Below are 19,683 nucleotides of genomic sequence, written 5' to 3'. Positions count from 1 at the left end.
CGGAAAACATTATTGATCAATATAATGCTTTTCAAAAAGAAGATCTAGTCAAAAAATCTTACATAATTGGGTTTCAAGAAAAGGGTAACAGACTTCAATATTGGTACATAGCCAATTAGTAACATTATGAGCATAAATTTAAAAATGAACAGCGTTTCTCATTCAATGAATTTTTTTTTCAGCTCACCTGGATACGAGTGTCCGCATAGCTCAAAAGAATAGACGTGAAAACTGAGCAGCAGAAGAACACAAAGTTTCAACTGAAATTAAAAAAGCAACCACAGAAACCTGGAATCGTATCTAGCAGGCGTATGGTAAACAGTCGTTACCAAAGCTATGAGGGTTTGAGTAGCATAAGAGTTTGTAAACGGCAGGGAATTGGTTTGTGCGGCCGACAACCTATACTGATGATAATGTGGAATGAATAAGAAACGAGGTATTAATAAGACAGCATGCTATGAGATTTTACAGCTTATGTTGTCAAAAAGGAAACTAAACTGAAGCACTGTGCCTCACTCGCAACCGAAGGAAAACCGTGCATCAGTGTATTCGCAGCTTTTGAAAAAAGCTGAAAGTGATACCATGTATGTTAGGCATACCACTATGGAAAATGGTGTATAATGTTATAGGATTTAATTAACGAACCAAGCGACAAAACGGTGAATGGCGAGGTTTTGAATCTGCATCATAAATAAAGAAGATTAAGCAGCAGTCATCAAAAGATGAATATATGTTTGAAGGTAAAATAATAAGCAATGCGCTTTCAATGTGAGGGCTTTGAAATCTTCGCGAAAAGCAGTTAAGCGAAAACTACCTGATTAGTGAGCATCAGGACTATTGTTTTTCTTGAAAGGCAAAGCCCGCGACGGACTGCTCTGTCTTTCCATGAATTTGCGAGAAAGCACAAAGTTACAGTCATTCCCCCCTTCCATAGTGCTAATATGTCTTCGTATGATACAATACTCTTTCTAAGCTTGAGAATGACTTTGAAGGGGACATAACACAGAGGCGTTCCAACTATCCAAACCAATCACATGAGTTGAGACACCCAAAATCCGAGAAGGGACTTCCTCTGCATGCTACCAGCTCGCTCGGAAACACTTGCATATTTATTCCAGTTCCAGAGGAGATTACTTTGAAGATACTCAGCACACATATTGTTGAGCATTTTGAGTTACGCTTTTTGTGTTTTAATTTTTACACTGCTCGACATTGAAAATGCAACACCAAGAAGGAGTGGTCAGAAATTTATGCAAACTTTAGAGTAGACGCACGTCACTGAGTTATGCGAATGATGTGAAATGCGCAGCTCTCCCACGCATGTGAAGTACAATAATAGGGAAGGAACGTGCAGAATGGGCAATATCCGTGTCGTTATTTCTGCCAGACAAATTATCGAAGAAAGTTGGTTTTTGTACCAGGAGGATGCGTGTAATAGGAGACAATGCCAGGCCGCCGTCAACGAAGGCACTTCCAGCGGATAGATGATTTTACGAGGGGTATGGTGATCGGACTGAGAAGGGCGGGTTGGTCCTTACGTCAAATCACTGCTGATAACCACATAAATGCGAGCACGATGCATCGGCTATGGCGAATATGGTTGGAACAAGGAAATGTGGGAAGAAGAAGGGGTGCAGGTGCAGCCAGAGTGACGACGGCACGCGTGGATCGACGTATCCGCCGACAAGCTGTGGCGGTCCCGCAAGTCACTTGTACCGCGATTCTGCAGCATGTGCAAGATACCCTGGATACTCCCGTGTTGACCAGAACCATTTCCCGTCGATTGGTTGAATTTGACCTGCACTCAAGGCATCCGTTAAGAAGACTGCCATTGACCCCACAGCATAGACGCCAACGTTTAGAATGGTGCCGGACTGGAGCGATGTGGATGACATAATGGCGAAACGTCGTGTTCTCAGATGAGTCACGCTTCTGTTTATCCAGTGACAGTCGCCGCATACGTGTGTGGCGTCGACGTGGAGACAGATCTGATCCGGCAGTAACTGTGGAACGCCCCACCGCGCGATAACATAGCATAATAATTTGGGGAGCTAGTGCCTACGATTCCAGGTCGCCTCTAGTTCGTATTCAGAGCACTATGACGGCCGAACGATACTTGGATAATGCACTGCGGCCGGGGGCAATCCCCTACGTTCAGGGAATACGTAATGCAATTTTTCTGCAGGATAACGCTCGACTACACAGGGCTCGCATCTGCCAACATACTCTGCAAGGTATACAGATGCTTCCCTGGCTACCGTACACTCCTGACCTGTCACCAATCGAACATGAGTGGGATGTGATTGGACGCTGTTTGCAGAATGAAAGGGAATGGAGAGCCATCCCTCAGGACACCATCCGCACTCTTATTGACTCTATGCCTAGACTTGTTTCTTCGTGCACCGCTGTCCGCGGTGGTACTGAGATGAGGCCGTTCTCTCTCTGTTTTCTGACTATCATTTTGAAATAAAGATCACGTATTGCTGCTTGCTGTCTCTGTCTTTTTTCCAAATTTCATCACTTTCTGATCACTCCTTCTTGGTATTGCATTTTCAATCTCGAGCAGCGTATATCTAGTATAAAATTTTCTGAATGTAAATATAGGGACTGGGAGTTCGTGTGGAAAGTTAGATTTCGTAATTTTTACAAAATATTTTTAAATTTCAAAATGGCAAACTGAAAATTTCCATCGTTTACTTAGACCAATGGCTGCGAAAATAAAGGCTGAGGCTTTTTGTGGACATGATGAATAATGGAATATTTATATAACATATAAATAGTGTAAAATTTAACTGGAAAATTTATGTACAAGAAGATTTCATCGACATTAAATGGATAATAATAAAGCGTATCATACGTTGCATTGTATTCGTAGGAATTAATTTTCTCATTTTTGAAATAAAGGTAAAGTTTTTGATGTTTAGTCTAATCCTTTAGAAATGAGCAAAGTAACGAGAAGTATTGTTATTTTAAGAAAAGAATAGATTATTAAAAGATGACAGACCAATAAAAGTCATGGTTTCCCATCAAGCTAAGTATTGCACAAATGCTGAAACACTGGTTCTAAATGCACATGCATATTTGTGCTGAAAGTCGGTTTTGCCTCGGGAAGAAAATATGGCTCGTAATTTGGTTGCTGAATTTCACCAAGTCTTTTCTCGCCTATCAGTTATAATACCTACCGAGTATTATAACTCATATCTCTAACGCGTTCTCCCCCCAAAAAAAAGAACTGGTTCGTAAGAAACTGAGGGCAGTTGAAACTACGGATAATGGATCAGCGGACACGGTCCTACAAATTTATTTGAGTTAAAAATCAGCACCTAATAATTAAATAAAATGTTTTAAAAATTGCATTCAGCTTGATAATTTTAACATATCTTAATACTTTTCTAGAATTTGGAAACCTTTCAAAAATTATTTATGTACGAATTTTTGCAGAGAACAAAGAATTACTAAAAATAAATTAATTAATTAAAACGCTCTTTTACTTACTCAAAGAAACCAGAAAGGAACACTTTTGAGTATCAAATGGATAGTTCTGTAAATCCATATTGCAAGCTGCTGTGAAGGAGTACCTAACAAATAAATAAAGCTCTCACTGTAGATCGAAGCTTTGGAAAATTTTCTAAAGTAATGCGAAATATGTACATTTATATGTAATAAAAATTATTTTTATATCACTAATAAATTGAATTTTTTATTTTATTTTTGAATATATTTTGAATTATGAAACACGACAAGATTGTTCGACAAAACAGTTCCGTGTCTCGATGGAAACTTAAAATTTAAAATTTCAAATCACTAAATTTTTAAATGTCCTCTTACATGTTTTATTTCAGCTAGCAATTCATCAAATTATCAGAAAAACGGTATAATTGATAATTAATATTTTGGTTTTTATTTAATTTCGTTGATAATTAATATATAATATTATATATACATCTCGAATAAAGCTGTAAAGAATATTAATTTGTTTATGGGTTAAAATTGCACCAGAGGCAAGAAATGGGTAGTCTTACACAAAGAATTTTACGCAGATATGATTACTAATTTTGTTTATTAATAATCTTATATAGTATAGTATATTTCAAAATAGTCTGGAATACGCAGTATTACAAGGCATTATTTTCGTTTCCATATAGTTTCACAGCATTTTTTATCTTTAGCACATATACTCTATACTTTCTTTATGGACTTCTTTAAGAAACTTTTTGTGAGGGAAAAATATTTCTTGGAAAATAGTCCCATTGCTTTACTTGTAAACAATGAGTGCTGGTCCCAAGCTTTAAATATGTATTTCCGGATGAAATGGATTCTGTATGGATAACTTTTGAAACTGTACTTTGATAAACATTCTCAGTCGGTACGCCGTGCACGTCATTTTGATTTTCGTGCAACTGCTTATCAGCATGTACAACAGGATGGAGCGAAAAATCACTTATTGAAAGTCATATTGCTTGAGTTATTAAATGGTTCGAAATCGGCTAGAACAAATTGTATTCAAAGTTGAGCCCAAAATATTGACATCTTGAGGTTTCACAGCTCAAGTGAATATCTGTACTGACTTTTTTAACGGTTTTATGCTTTTTTCGTGAATCGCTTGGTCAAAAACGCCATTATTAGCGCGAGAAATTTCTTCCCACACCGATATAAAATGTAATGCCAAAGTATGCCACTAGATGCAGAACAGATTCGAATCTGACTATTGGTTCTAGCTTAGGGTAAGCAATCACGGGCTTCCATGATCTTGAAACGAAATTTTATTGTTAATTAGTTGGTTGTTCGGTGTGTTTTCTCAATACTGGTTTCTCAGTCATTGTTTATGTTGGACTAAGATGGCATCAACTATAAGGGGATCTTTTTGAGATTTTTGTTGGTCATAAATTGAATTGGTTTATATGTTTGCTGTACTCTAGTGAGGTGTTTCTTTGTCGTCATTTCCAAAAAAATTGATGCAAATAACACCTGAGCCACAACAGTTTTCTGGAACTATAGGAAAATCCGCTAAAACATGTGAAATCCTTCCCGTGACAGGTTATGTTCTTATTCCAGTTGATCTATTCGAAAAATTGACAAAAGAGCTCAGTACTGGCCGAAAATACCTCCTTTATATTTCTAAGGAAGTATCATAGGGGTCTTTCTTCAGACCTACCAAACAGGAGTCCTGGGAAGATGGTCCACTCAAGACGTCTGTCTACAGCCAACAGAATTCTTCGCCTTTATGTATCAACCACCGAACCAACAGACGACATGAGGCTACTAACCGATTATGCTATAAAATTTGATGTGCCAGCCTAGTTTGGAATAAAGAAATTCCAGAAGCAACACATGGAGCACGTAACATTCACGAAATGATCAAGAAAAGTTAATTCTTGCCAGAAAATTTTAAGGCAATCGTTCACAAAGTTTCTTCAGAGAATTGTTACTTTGCTCACTCTGAGAACATCCTGTTGGCGATACTAGAAGATGAACGAGCACATATTCATTAACTTGGCCTGAGAAGAATACTGAAAGCAAGAAAGGAAAATGCTGGAAGGGGAAAATACGGCAAGCTGTGCGTCCCAAATTAAATTCCAATGCAGGAGAGTATTTTAAGATGATTCGCTAGAACAATCCCTTAAAACCACCGGCTACCTTGAACCTCAGCGACGAAGACCTAAGATTGATTAGAAGCGATTATCAGTTTGAAATAGGAAAGTTCCTTTGCCATTCTCAAATAAAAGAGAGGCATATGAGATTAGTGACAGAAGCGTCATTGGCAACGTGTTGTTCAGAAGCCAGGGATAGATTAATGCGTAATGAATCATATTCCGGAACGAATTTACGAAGCTCGACACCAAGTTGAATTTCTTTGGTTCTCGGGTGGAACCTGAAAATGACGAGTGATTAAGCTTAGACTTCTTTACTAACATTGCTCTACCAAGTACAATTATAAGTTGAGTTAATAAACAATTAAATCATTAAAAACATTGTTAAAAATAATTTGATGTCTTCATTAATGTTAACATTGATTTTTTTATTTACCTCATGTGGCACCTGAAGATGACGAGCTGCAATTTTTTTAATGTGTCTTTTTCATTGAACAGAAAAATTTGGTGGCTCAGGAAATAATAAAATTTGAAAAATGAATTTTAATATTTTTCACTCCATCCGAACGTACAGTAGCTCGTTAGCGGCCTTTACAAAGAAAAGGTCTCGTTGCGTATGGAACGTCTTGCTAGCGGAAATGGTTAATGTGTTATTGATTTTAGTTTTGTTTGCTTATTTTCCGAATATAGCAAAGCATATGAGGGTTATCTGTCTAAAAGAAGGGTTGCCTTTATGAAGGTAAATTCTAGGAGAAACTGGTTTTTATTTACGTTCCACAAAAAGAAGCCACAGAAAACACACATGCAGACTTTTCCTTTACCAGGATCTGAACCCAAGTTGAATTACTGATTTTCAGCGGTCTTAACCACTCGGCCACTGGGAGGGGGGCGTTATTGATTTCAGTGCATTTATAGATTATGAAGCAAAATCACCTAGTAGATATGACTAGGGCTCCATCTGGGAAAACTTTGACTGCTGTGCTTGGCGACGTAGGTTCGAAAGTTTCGACGCGTTTAGCCGTCTCGAAGAAAATGTCCGGTGTCCACATGTACATACGACAGGGCTCATACACTACGGTAGCATTAAGTTTTCCTTTATACGAGTCCAGTTTCAGTCGCGTATCGTTCCATGTGCTGGTGATGAAGACGTGCAGGTGAAAATCCTGAAATAAAAATAACACTTCTTATTAGAGGTAAGCATAATATTGATACAAAATATTATGCCATGTTTATCCACTACCAGAGCTTAGACATTTTACTGCTGGCCTCCTGGTGGGCTACAAGACATCAAAATGATCACACATTTGAAATCAGATTAAGCACATTTGATACCTTTGGCTTTATATCAAAAGTTGAAAGAATGATTTAAAAATGAGTTTTATGTCTTAAGTGAGTTAAAATAACGTTTTGAGGATTTCGTATTTCTGAAAAGGCTTACAATATTATATTTCCAGAAAGAAATAAGAGAATTATGTTTTATAATATAGAAGTTCATGTTTATGAGTGCGTTTAATACCGTTCTGTTAAACAAATATTCATATTATAAAAGCATGTACAAACAGCTTATTTGACAGCATGACTCTAAAACCAATCTTCTCAGTGATGAAGCTGGTCAATGATGAAATGGATTCGGCCATTCCTGACGAATATTAATGAGCAAATGTCATGCATTCGAGAAAAAGTATTAAATGTGATATTTTATCGTAAAACGACAGAAAGCAAGGAAATGTGGATAATTAAAGAGATATGAGCAAAGGTTTATATCATTCACTATCAAGCCATTCTCCATGAAGGGACTTAAAAATTAGCCATTAAATGAGCGCGAAAAGTGAATGAAGGTAGAGTAGAATTAACAGCTCATTTGATAGTATGACGACAAAAATATACGTATATTTTTGAGTAGCTAAACGCAGTATGTATTTTCCTTTCAAATCACACACGTATCGTTTTGGAGTCCTATTGTCTGAGGAGGATGGTAAATGTAAGACACTGGCATGCTTAGATAAGCTGTTAGATTATAATAGCAAAGAAGCTAAGCCCGAATTTAATATCGCGTTTGTGGTGTCTGTATTAGTTTTTCTAAACTAATGTCAATATGGCCGAAGAAGAAAGCAATATAATTGATGTTTTCTAAAGGGAAAAAATAAATTTTATTATTGTTTTTATTAAAATGTCTTTTAAACAGTATACTGTGTATTATTCATTTGAAACATCTGGTAGAAATCACTTTTTTGCGACATTCATGCATTAATGGAAAGAAAAGAACCTCATATTTATAAGTTCCCTGAATTTGCAAAGATGGGCGCTAGCTCTGTCTAGATTTCAGGTGATCGTTATAAATAAACTTGGAGCAAAAAACTTAAATGCAGATTCTTTGTCTAGTATCTTACACGAGTGTACGATTCGCAAATAAAAAAAAATGTATTGTGAAATTTGATGTTCATTGCTGAAGTGCCACAGAATTATTTTGGCATTATAACTCCTTTTATTGTAACTCTATGAATGGTAATTTTTATTTTATTTTATTTATTTATTTTGTGCGTGTTTTTCTGACTCTCAGTATGAAACCCGTTTAGGCTCTCTTGGCTTACAATTTTTTTTTTTTTGGTTGTGCCTAAGTGGAGAGGGATTTCCTTGCAGCTCCCATTAAAAGGTGGCTTAAACACAAGAGTCGATAATGTAAACCAAAGGACAGTGGGCAGATGTAAAGCTCCCATTAAATTGTTTCTAATAAAACACCTTTCGGAGACATCTTTTTCCTTTGTGACTGAAGAAGGTCTTAAGGAGGAAATCACACGAGGAACTAGGAAATGGAACGAAGGATTAGGCAAACATGCTGCGTGTATGAAGACGTAGTCGGACAAAATGATATTGCGCTTATGTATAAGAAATTTTACGGTGATTTTTTTTCCTTTTGGAGTGAATAACGCTGTAAATATACATTAAACTGGTGTGGGAAATTTTCCATCGAAAACATCCAACTCGTGAAGGCGAGTCATACCACCGTAACTGGTAAACGGTCTAATGCTAATTTTGTATGTCTGGCATTTACTTGCGTATCCCCCCTTTCTCACTAATTTTTTTTGCAAGGAAATAGAGAGGGGAAAATTATATGAATAACTTCCGAAGAACGCAATTAGAGTAAGAATAAAACAAATGAAAAATATTCACGACTAAACTATCGGTAACTATCACAATATTACTTATTTAAAAGAATACACTGAAATAAGAATACATAGTAATATTAACATTACATTATCTAACATGATACCTTCATTTCTACTTTTCTGTATCTTGAATCTCGTCCGCTCTTATTGCCATCAAATACGCGTAGGCTTCAGATTATTTAATGTCACTGGAAGGGTTGCCTTTGTCGGTTACAACCGAAAACATCGCGGCCAAAACATTGTGGACGAAAACGTCGTGTTCCAAAACATCGCAAAGAGAAAACATCGCAGTTCTAAAACATCGTGGTACAAAACATCGTCGTCGAAACTAAAGCTGTTCAAAAACTTCGCAGTTTAAAAACATCGTTGTAAAAAATAAAGTATCTACAAATCATCGCATGACATCGCAGACATGCTTTTTTCAGGCTTTAATAACTGTAAATGGATATTCCCGTAATGATTTGTGAGCGCAAGATGGAAAGAAGGATAATTTTTACTTTCATGTTTTTTTATTAATTATAAATTTTTGCTGAGAAAATAAGAAGGAAACTTAAGCATAGAAAATTAATGCAATTTATAGCACTTAATAGAATTTTAAACCGACATAGTTAATTAACAAGGGCCATTAATAAAAATCATTTTTAATAAAGTTTTTACTGGTAATTTTTCATGAAAAGTATAATCTATAAGTTGCATTTAATTTTCTATTCTTAAGTTTCCTTCTTACTTTTTCAGCAAAAATTTGTTAGTTAATAAAAGAATGTGAAAGTAAATATTATCCTTCTTTACATTTTGCGCTCACAAATAATTATGGGAATATCCATTTACAATTATGAAAACCTGAAAAAAAGCATGTCTGCGATGTTATCGTCATGCGATGATTTGTAGATACTTTATTTTTTACCACGATATTTTCGCCGACCATGCATTTAAACTGAGAAGTTTTTGAACCGCTTTATTTTCGACGTCGATGTTTTGTACCACGATGTTTCAGAACTGCGATGTTTTCTCTCTGCGATATTTTGTTCCACGATGTTTTGTAGCACGATGTTTTCGCCTTGCGTTGTTTTCTCCGTGACGTTTTCGTCCGCGATGTTTTTGCCGCGATGTTATCGGCGGACACCGTTTTTGTCGTCTGCTACAGCTTGGAAATCGTCGACTTAACTGTTGTTATCGTTTTTGTCACCGTTCAGTCTGTCTTCCCACGTGCAGTTATCTTCAGCATCATCAAGAACACCGGATATCTTGGATTTATTGAAACTCTTTACTATTATTTCTTCAGTCATCAGGGCCTATTCACCCAAATCCCACGAGCTAATCAATTAGACAGAAACTATCATTACGCAGACGAATCCCTTTGAAAAGTTTAGGTAAGCTCGCTTTTTGAACATTTTGAGGAAGCGGAAAATTACGTGCATGGTTAAAAAGTTTTCACGACCTTGTGCCAAAAGTCTGTGTAGTGCGGGAGGGGGGATACGTGAGTAAATACAGTATTAATCGATTTCCGGTATCAACGATTATTCCCTTCCATGATGAAAAATTTACTGAAATGTTTAAAATGTTTTAATTCTAATAAATTGCTTAATAAACCAGGTATTGAAATTTTTTAATTGTACCGTTATAAGAACTGCCCACTCTCAATGGAAGCATCCGATTAGAGTCTTCTGGGTTTCTCGTTTGCTTAACTAAAATCCAAACTTTTTAGTCTCTGCTCTCAGAGCTGTATTTAGGTGACATTTTGCATTTTAATGTAAAGCGCTGCAGTTAACTTGCAAGAAGTTTACTTGAGGACATTTTGCTGAAAAACAGCGCAATAAAAATATTCTATTTGTAGAATAGAGCTTTCTTCCAAAATAGTGGTGTAGCTATTGCGGAGGGGCGGTCCCTGAGTTTGTCGTTGGGGCAATATTTGAATTTGTTACCCCTCTTCGTAAAAAAAAAAAAGAAAAAGAAACTCAAAAATAAATAACTCAAAAAAAGTGTCAGAATGACATATAGGGAAATAAATTATAGAACTTTACGTTTACTTTTGAAGAAAAATTTTAATTCAAACATTTTAAAATTATATTATAAATTCGCCTTTTTTCCCGTTTTCCTTTTTTGGTTGCAAAACCATCGATGACAATTCAGAGGTCTACTTGACTTTTCCAGCTGCTCTCATGTAGAACGTATGGAAAGATATCTTAAATGCAAAATAAGCATTTATAGTTCTTAAATGATTTTATTTCGAAAACTCTTCTCAAGATCTCACAACTAACAGAACATGCAGCAATCGTAAGAAAAGTTTGCAAGAATATTACAGTAAAGGGGAAGTTGTTCTACAGACTGTATATTAGAATAAATTGCAAAAATTCAAAAAAGCCGCCTTTCCACGTTCCAACATTTTTGGTTTTTCTTTTGCAATAACACAAATAAAATCTCTAAAGTACTTCTCTCTTAACGAGAAATTATTCCTTATTAATGTCACCTGATCACAATTGAATTGATATTCGCAATACCTGATCAAAAATTTTGACAGAATAAAAAAGGTTTAACAGTTGAAATCTCATGATGATTTATTTGAATACTTCATCTACAGCAAAAATTATTTTTCTACTCAATTTATTTCCATACGGCAATTCAAAATCGCATTATTCATCATCTGCCTCGACGATCCACGTTATAAAATAGTTCTTCACGTGGAAAATGTTGCCTGGGCCGGCTCCTTCCTCTAACTACGCCACTGTTCCAGGAGTCTTAAATTTTTTCAGCCAGTTTGATATATCATATATTTTGCATCTTTGATTACAGATATCTTACCTTCTTAAGAGAATGTTTTGTTTATTTTTGCCTGCGAACAATTTTTATTCCGTGCTTGAACAAACATGTTCTTTCTCTTGGGCGCCTGTGCTTTGTCCTATCCCAGTGTAATGATGGAATAGTTCTCGAACAATTAATATAGAATCATCGTTGAGGCAATAAAAATTCAAATTTAAACGATAGCATAAGTGCTTGTAATTTTCAGCAGTTAGTAGCTATGAAGGTAGACAGGCACTTCAGGATAAGTAAAAAGTTTTGGTAGGAGTTAATTGCTGGGCTGGCGATAAAGAGGAAAGATTTATTCGTGAACTTCTACATACGTAGGAATTTTAGAGCTGAAGCAAACTGCATGTACTCGAAATACCGAATCGGTAATCACAAATTCATTTCGTTGCTTGCATTTTTCGATGACAGTTTGATGCAACTTTTATTCAAATTTACAAAATGAATAAGACGCAGCATGCGTGAACTCAGAACTGGAACACTTCGGCCAGGGAATGAATGTGTTTCGCAGGCATGCACAATGCGCGTATATTTTTTGGTTGGTAATTTCGAATTTTTTTGTTACTTCACTGCAATTCTGGAAAATCTGTGTTACAAACTATTGTTTACATTGTGTGTTTTAGTTGAAATAACACTATTCAATGCTGATGTTTGTATCAAGATAAGTAATTTTGATAACGTAAAGCGATACGTATTACCCAGTATTATCTAAAGCAGCGCTGTTAGACCCGCGGTTTAAGAATCTGGCATTCAGATTTGCAGATGAATCTAGATGAGTCTGCTAAAAGTGCGCTCAAAACTGAACTCGAAAAATATTTTAATCTTAATAAACAATAGACAGTAGAGCCAAACAGATCAATGACAGCAATATCCACTGACACTGACGAGGACTCAGTTCGGGAAGACTTTGATGCAAGGGTGACGTCAAACTCCGTCTCGAACTCCACTGTTTATTTCCAACATCGTCACTATGAGCCAATATCTAGAGCAGGTATGGCGAACCTTTTTCGATTAGTGTGCCAGTTAAATTAAGGTTTATTATTTTCAGATGTCCAGTGTGCCATTTGCTATATTTCTTTTTTAAAAAATCATCTTTAAACCCATGTTTTGATTTCAAACTATCGAATTATGCTTTGTAACTACATTTAGTGTTTAGTTGTTAACTTGTTGTTTAGCTATTAATGGCGCCCATGCTGTTGCTCATTTCTGAATCCTGCTTTGATGGCCTCTAGTCTTGAATTTTTTCGTTTTCTTTCTGTTTTTATATTGAGTGTTGTTTTTAGTTAATGTAAGTGAATAAAAGCAATTTAATATGTACTTGTGGTGTGCCATCGAAATACCTATCGCATCTGACTTATGGTATCGAAATACCATAAGTTTGCTTCCTGATCTAGAGGAATGCATTATCTGTAAAAATAAAAAGTCCATTAAAATGGTGGCAAGAGCGGGCAAAAGAGTACTCTGAACTTTCGGGCTTGGCAGAGAAATATTTATTGGTCATGGCTATTTCGCGAATATCCGAAAGAACTTTTTCGAAGTCAATCAAGCAAAGTGAAAGGCATCGTCATTCAACTAAAACGAATGGAAAAAAAAAATTATTTTTAAATATCAACTAGAGATTTCTTCGCTAAAAATAATACTAAATTGTTTTTTTCTCAATTGCTTTAATTACTTTTTAGAGTTTTAAAAATGTTTAATATTGCTTAAAATTTTTATTGTTTTTCTTAATTCTTATTTGTCTAATACTTTTTATAATGTTCTTTATTGCTATGACCAGAGCCAGATTTGAACTTGATAAGGCCCTAAGTTATTTGAGATATGGAGTCCTTTATAAGTCTATTATAATACATTTAAATACAATTTATATTATATTTTAATTTTTTGGGGACCTTCCCCCCAAAAAAAAGTGGGTTCCCTAAGCTATGAGCTTATGGAGCCTTATACGTACTTTTTATTTATCGTATTATCTCTTTACCAATAACCAACCTAAATAGATCAGAATATAAATAACAAGAGGAGAATAGTTCAAAGTACAATATCGTGCAAAATTTATATTATACGTATTCTAAACATATACTAGATATGTATAAACTATATTATATATATACGTATACTAGATATGTACAAAGTACGAATGAGATCATACACTACTTAATGCGATGCGATGCTTCATACTAGAATTCGATTGTATCGAAAGTAACGAGTACCGATATGATAGTAAAGAGTGTTGCTTTGTTCATACCGATAACAATTTCTCGTTACTCTTACAGTGTTAAGGAATTTACAACCGACGTGCTGTCAGGATCCCGTGTAGCGAGATTCTTGTTAATGCTCTACCTGGTGCTGCCATCTATCGGCACACAATGAAACTATTTACTCATTTGCCATCTATCGGCATACAATGAAACTATTTACTCATTTAATTTTTTCCCCAATTGTTAAAGAGAATTTACAAAATCATACATTCAAAAATAATTTCTAGGAACCTATGAGAATTTTGTTGGATGCGCTTAACTTTTTTTAGAAGGTAATTAAATTTTAATAAGAGTCCCTTTTTTTACCCATGACTGAACTTCTCGGCATTCGTTTTCAATGAAGACATTTTTAAATATGCACTAAATTTGTGTTTTTTAAGTATTTTTTTGGTCGTACTTTTCGTATATAAAAAAAAAACTACAGAAGATAAAAGCGTATACTTCAACACGATTTTGGAAGAGGTACTTTAAAAAACGATATCGACAATAATATACAAAGGCATGGCATGAATTAAAGGAAAGCAATAGGTGAGCAGCATGGAAGTATGTCATACAACATTGCAAAAATGTTCATTGTTTTGAAACTCATTTTGTTTAGGAATTTTGTTTCGTTAAGTTAGATTTCATCCACGTAACTTGAGTGCGTCAAATCGAATGCTAATGTACAAGATTACGAAATATTTCTTAAGACGACAACCATGGGCTTATGAAAAACGGGAAGACAACTATAATGAGAATTAAGAGCTGAATAATTATAAAAAATACTGGAATGATTGAAACCTTAGAACATATTAGGGAAGTACATCTTAATATTAAATAACGCCAGACGACAAATAATACAACTCGTTACTTAAAAAATATTTGAAAAGGAAAGGACCAAAGAAGAAAAGAACCAAACACATTGATATTGCATTTTTTAGAGAATAAAAATTAATTATGAGAAACATGCATTTTAAAAATTATTTCTAATAAAGGCATAGGAATTTATTAATCGTGATTTTATTTATTAGAAAATATGGAGAAAATCTTTTTTTGTAAACAGATTATTATTTTTTGTATAAATTTATGTAGTATCTAAATTAGTCCGGTTCAAAATAGTCTAAGATACCGGCAGAACTTATAATCCGGACTATGCGGGATACATTGCTATGTAACAGAAATTGATATATGTCATAATGTATAGTGAATAATTAACAAGGTACATAAATTATTCATGATAACAGCAACAAAACACAGAAATGAAGCCCGTAAAAACTTCATTAAAACAATTCCGTCAGTGTCAAAGTCATTGCTAAACTGAACTCTTATTTATTGAAAACTGTGTTAAGCATTTTGAGCAGGAATTTCCTGTATCTTATGAGATTGCTTTCTGAGTACTCCTTTGAATATTTGCTTAAAATTCTATAAATAAGCTACAAGTACTTCATATCGTCACTTTCAGAAAACTTGCTCCATGATTCATAAGAAAAACTTCATGAAAAGATCTTGAAATTTCCCAAACTCCATGTTTTGTCTATTTCAGAAATTAAATAACATTTATAAAGAAGGGATTTTTTTTTATTAACTATAGTTTAAACCCACAGATATCCTACGACATTTTCAAGGCCTTTTTATTTATTTATTTATTTATTTTTTCATTTACTGAAAATGAAGGAAAGCTTCAAAAAAAAAAAAAAAAAAAAAAAAAAAACTATATATATATATATATATATAATTCTATATTTCACATTTACCATTCTTTTTCACGTGGATTTTTTCATTCGAGCTGACAACTATTATATTAAATATTTCTCCAATTCGTGACCTTAAGATATATTTTTCTCACTGATCAATTTATACAATTTATACCTGTATCTGTGCATGTATGGGAGTATGGGAGCATGTATGGGAGAAATGCTGAAAGTTTCTATAATAGGCACAGAAGATTAAAATATATATAAGAATGATTGATCAAAACTTTCATCAGATAATGCCTTAAAAGTTGTATATTCTCAGGATTATATCTCTTGTCTCATTAATTCAGAAAAAACATATTCGTTTGGGTACTTTTTAAAGTATTTGTCCTAGTATTTTGCATTTTTAACGCATTTTCAGTTGTGACGGTGAACATCTCTGGGGACGGACTCAAAAATCTGCTACCCGTCTTTTCCTTACCAGCAGTCTCTCGAGTGGACGTTCAACTGCACGGTATTTTAAGTGCGTCCACCTCATGCAGATATTCTTTATTTGCAAGCATTCTTTCTTCTTTGGAATTGCACCTGGGCCCAATGCAATAACAAGCCGCTCCCCGACTACCACGCCAAACGTTTTATTTGATAAATTAAACTTTATTTTGCAGTTCTTCATCAAAATATTACTGAATAGTTTATAAGGAAATATTTTATAACTTCTAAGGTAGCCCAACTACCTAACTAACTGGCTACTTCTACTCTATTCACCCTTGAAAGTTACTTGTTTGTGTCAGCGAGTTATCGTCTTCGCTAAATTCTGTGCACACAAGATACAACACAAAATGTAAAAGTTAACTTAACACTTTATTTCCTCACCGGTGCTGAGTTTAACTTGTAGTAATACGACAGAGAATTAGTCTTCTTGAAATACAGTGGCTCATGTTTGTTTTCGGACACTTACGTGTTTGAAGTTTATTTGCATAGATCATATTCTAAATATTGAAACTTTAGACTTCAAATTTTTTTCTAAGATATTACTTCCTTTCTATTTTAAGCTTTGCTTGTTACAAAATAACTACAAAAATATTTCTTGTAATAAAATAATTTACTTAAAAATCAATTTAATTTAATTAATTTTAATCAGAACTCGAATACACGAAAGTTTTGTTGAGATGATTTGGTAGACGATATTTCTCATCATAAGTCTTTGTTTTATTTAAAAATACATCACAAGATTTGCATTTGGAAATTATTACTTGATTTGCAAAATGTATTAAACTGTTCCATTTCTGAAAGGAGATTGGCAGAATGCTACAAGTTAATAATAAATTCTATCGAAAATTTAATTATTCATCATTTTAAAGATGGGTAAAATATTCAGAATACTAAAACAGTCGTTGATGTAAAGCATTCAACTATATTTGATGTTATAAAACGACGGAAACTATTTGGTACTGTTGGAAGTGCGCTAAAGTTTGAACCACATTTTAGACTAACATCACGAATTTATGCTTCGAAAAGTCAAATAAAACCGGAAACTAATGCGGTAAAACTAACAGCGGACTTAAACCACGGTTTGCAAAGATATAATCCTAAAACTATTAAAACGGTTATTAAAGTTCATGGTTACATTGAGCGATTAGAGGTAGGAGATTCCTCATCGACAAGAAAATTAAGTAAATACACATAGAATTCATAAAATGTATGCTAAGCAAACATTTTTCATATTGGAACTATGTTATACTTGCAGACCAGGCCAAATTAAATATATTTTGTTCGAAGGGTGAATTATTGTGTGGCGAAACTCGAATGAAGAAAGGAATCTAAAAATCCAGTTGCCTACTGCTAAGCTCAGGGATGGAAGTTAAATGGTTTGGAAATATTTTATTACTTTAGTTTTTCTGAAAATTAATGTGAATCAGTATGAATATGTAATTACTTTTATTAAAAATCTGACAGCATCTGCAAGAAAATTTAACATGTAAAATACATTCAAGTTTATCAGGATAACAATCTTAAACATACTTGCTTGTATAAATAATTGCCTAAATACTTGCTTGTATTATCATGCAATAGCTCTAAAATTACCCAAATTTCTCAATATTCTTTGCACCTAAAACTTGTCGAGCATGTGTGAGTGAGTGACTGATCATGGAGTGATTTGTAGAAAAGATAAGACAAACATGATATTTCTTCAAAGTTCTATACTAAAACAACTTCATTTGGAGGAATGGAACAAAATGGAGCATTATTACACGAAAATATTAGTTGAGGCCATGCCAAAGTGCCTGAAAAGTATCATTTTATCTGAAGGATATCCAACAAAATATTGAATGTCCCCTAATTTTCATGTTTTTATTAAATATAATCTGTTTCTTCAAAGTGTTCGAATACGTGTGCGAGTTAATTTTCAGAACGTTTTGAATAAATTTCTTTTAAACGTATTTTGAACAACTTTATTTCAATACAAGCAGAACTTTAAAAAGGTCACAAAAAGTATATGGGAAATGGTCTTTCATTAAACCTAACACTAAGTATAGATATACTAATACTAAGGTATACTAATTAGTCGTACAGAAATGAATATATAAATGGGAAGCTCAACGGATATTTAATACTTACAACCAGGCCACTATCAGGGCATTCACATGTGTCCTGTTCAGCAACATTCCTTCTATAAACAAGCGCAGTATATGTTTATATCAGTTTGCAATTTTTTTTTAACATTGCTTCCACTATTCCTCCTTTCTATTCCTTGCCGAATCACAAAGTGAAGCATATTCTAGCACAGCAGAGAGCGTGGGACTACATCTGTTTAACTGTTAAATACGACGGCAAAGTACTGGTGTCCCCGTCTTCCGTTGCCTGTTACTTATTAGCAAGCAACAGCAGCAGCGAAATCCAAATGTTTGTTAGAAATTATGTTGCTTATAATCACGATTGCCATAAAATCTGCATAACACTCTAAATGCAGCGAGTACGTCAAAAAACGAGACATAAAGGACATAATTAACGTTAAGTTTAAATTAGGTTAAAATAACACGCCGAACAACGATTAATTTAGTGGTCAAAGAACAAAAATCAGCGTTATATTTGCAAATTTTCCAGGATTAGTTTGACATGCTGACAGCTCATTTCACTCTGACAGCTGAAGAAGGTTCGGTAAAACCATCGAAACTAATCCTGGAAAATTTTAAAATATAACGCTGATTTTTGTTTGACTTCTAAATTAATAAGCTTAACTATTAAGGTCGTATCACTCATTTAAGTTATTTGGGAATTAAAGCAGTTTAAGTATAATTTTTCTACTTTGTCACACGATATAAAACAGCTAACACTGGGATCACCTTCATGGTGCCTATATAAATGGGAAGCTAATTCTACATCACAAACACAGAGGCCAGCAATTAACTTCCTTTCAAATTCTTCCATTTGATGCTGAGTGGATCAAAACGCACAGTTTACAATATTTTGTGTAAGAAAGAAAAATTCGCGCGCTTTCCTTGCAATGCTAAAACCAACAGGAAAGTTACTTGAAATAGTTGTTCGTCCAAAACATGAATGTGTGATAGCTCCTTTAATCACCGCAAATGAAATCTAAGAAAATGGGCTTCAAAGCAAAAGTTATGGTTAATTAATCTTGCTTTTATCTATTAAGTAAAATCAAAATTGTTTTTCTTACCATTTTTCCTTCGTCAATTTCACCAATGTCTAGAACTTGAAATTGTATGAAGACATTAATGGGTTTACCTAAAGAACACAAATGAGCTAAAATATTTTGAAAAACATCAACAATAACAACAATAATAATAATAAATACTTGAAAAAATTATACTCCGCCCAAAAGGGCGTTTTTTTCATTTACAGACACATACACGTTTTGAGAGCATTTGGACTAACTCTGCTTTGGGATAAAAATATTTAAAAACAACGTATCTTTAAAATTTCCGATAGACAGTCTCGCTCGCCGGAGACAAAATTGTTTCTTTCCACACTGTGTTGCCACTGCTCGCTTTCAAATTGTTGAGCTTTTTATCAAAAATTCGTTAAAGTTTTACAAACTGTGAAATAGACAATAAAACAAATTCCAAATTTGGGCTTCTAGGTGCCCATGTTCGAGCGGAGAACTACCTTATTCAAAATTTGATGACTCTAGGTACCGTTGTTTTTTCACAATGCACGAAACATTCATTCATTG

At 34.2% G+C, this 19,683-nt stretch overlaps 1 protein-coding gene across 1 annotated transcript in view; it reads right to left on the bottom strand.

The window, feature by feature from the left end:
* The window catches only part of LOC118204804 (glycine receptor subunit alpha-2-like), a 118,389-nt gene that overhangs the window by 20,022 nt on the left and 78,684 nt on the right, over positions 1-19,683 (bottom strand). Inside the window, exons 3-5 of the mRNA XM_085817897.1 lie at positions 19,168-19,235; positions 6,525-6,754; positions 3,496-3,578 (exon numbers count right to left, since the gene is read on the bottom strand). Coding sequence (XP_085674023.1) covers positions 3,496-3,578; positions 6,525-6,754; positions 19,168-19,235 — 381 coding nt within the window. The remainder of the gene's footprint in view (positions 1-3,495; positions 3,579-6,524; positions 6,755-19,167; positions 19,236-19,683) is intronic.

This window comes from Stegodyphus dumicola, chromosome 6 (genome assembly GCF_044657685.1).
Source record: "Stegodyphus dumicola isolate Sdum_Otavi_A_Nest chromosome 6, ASM4465768v1".
Taxonomy (NCBI): Eukaryota; Metazoa; Arthropoda; class Arachnida; order Araneae; family Eresidae; genus Stegodyphus; species Stegodyphus dumicola.
The sequence above is the reverse complement of the archived record's forward strand: the minus strand, read 5'-3'. Positions and strand labels throughout refer to the sequence as shown.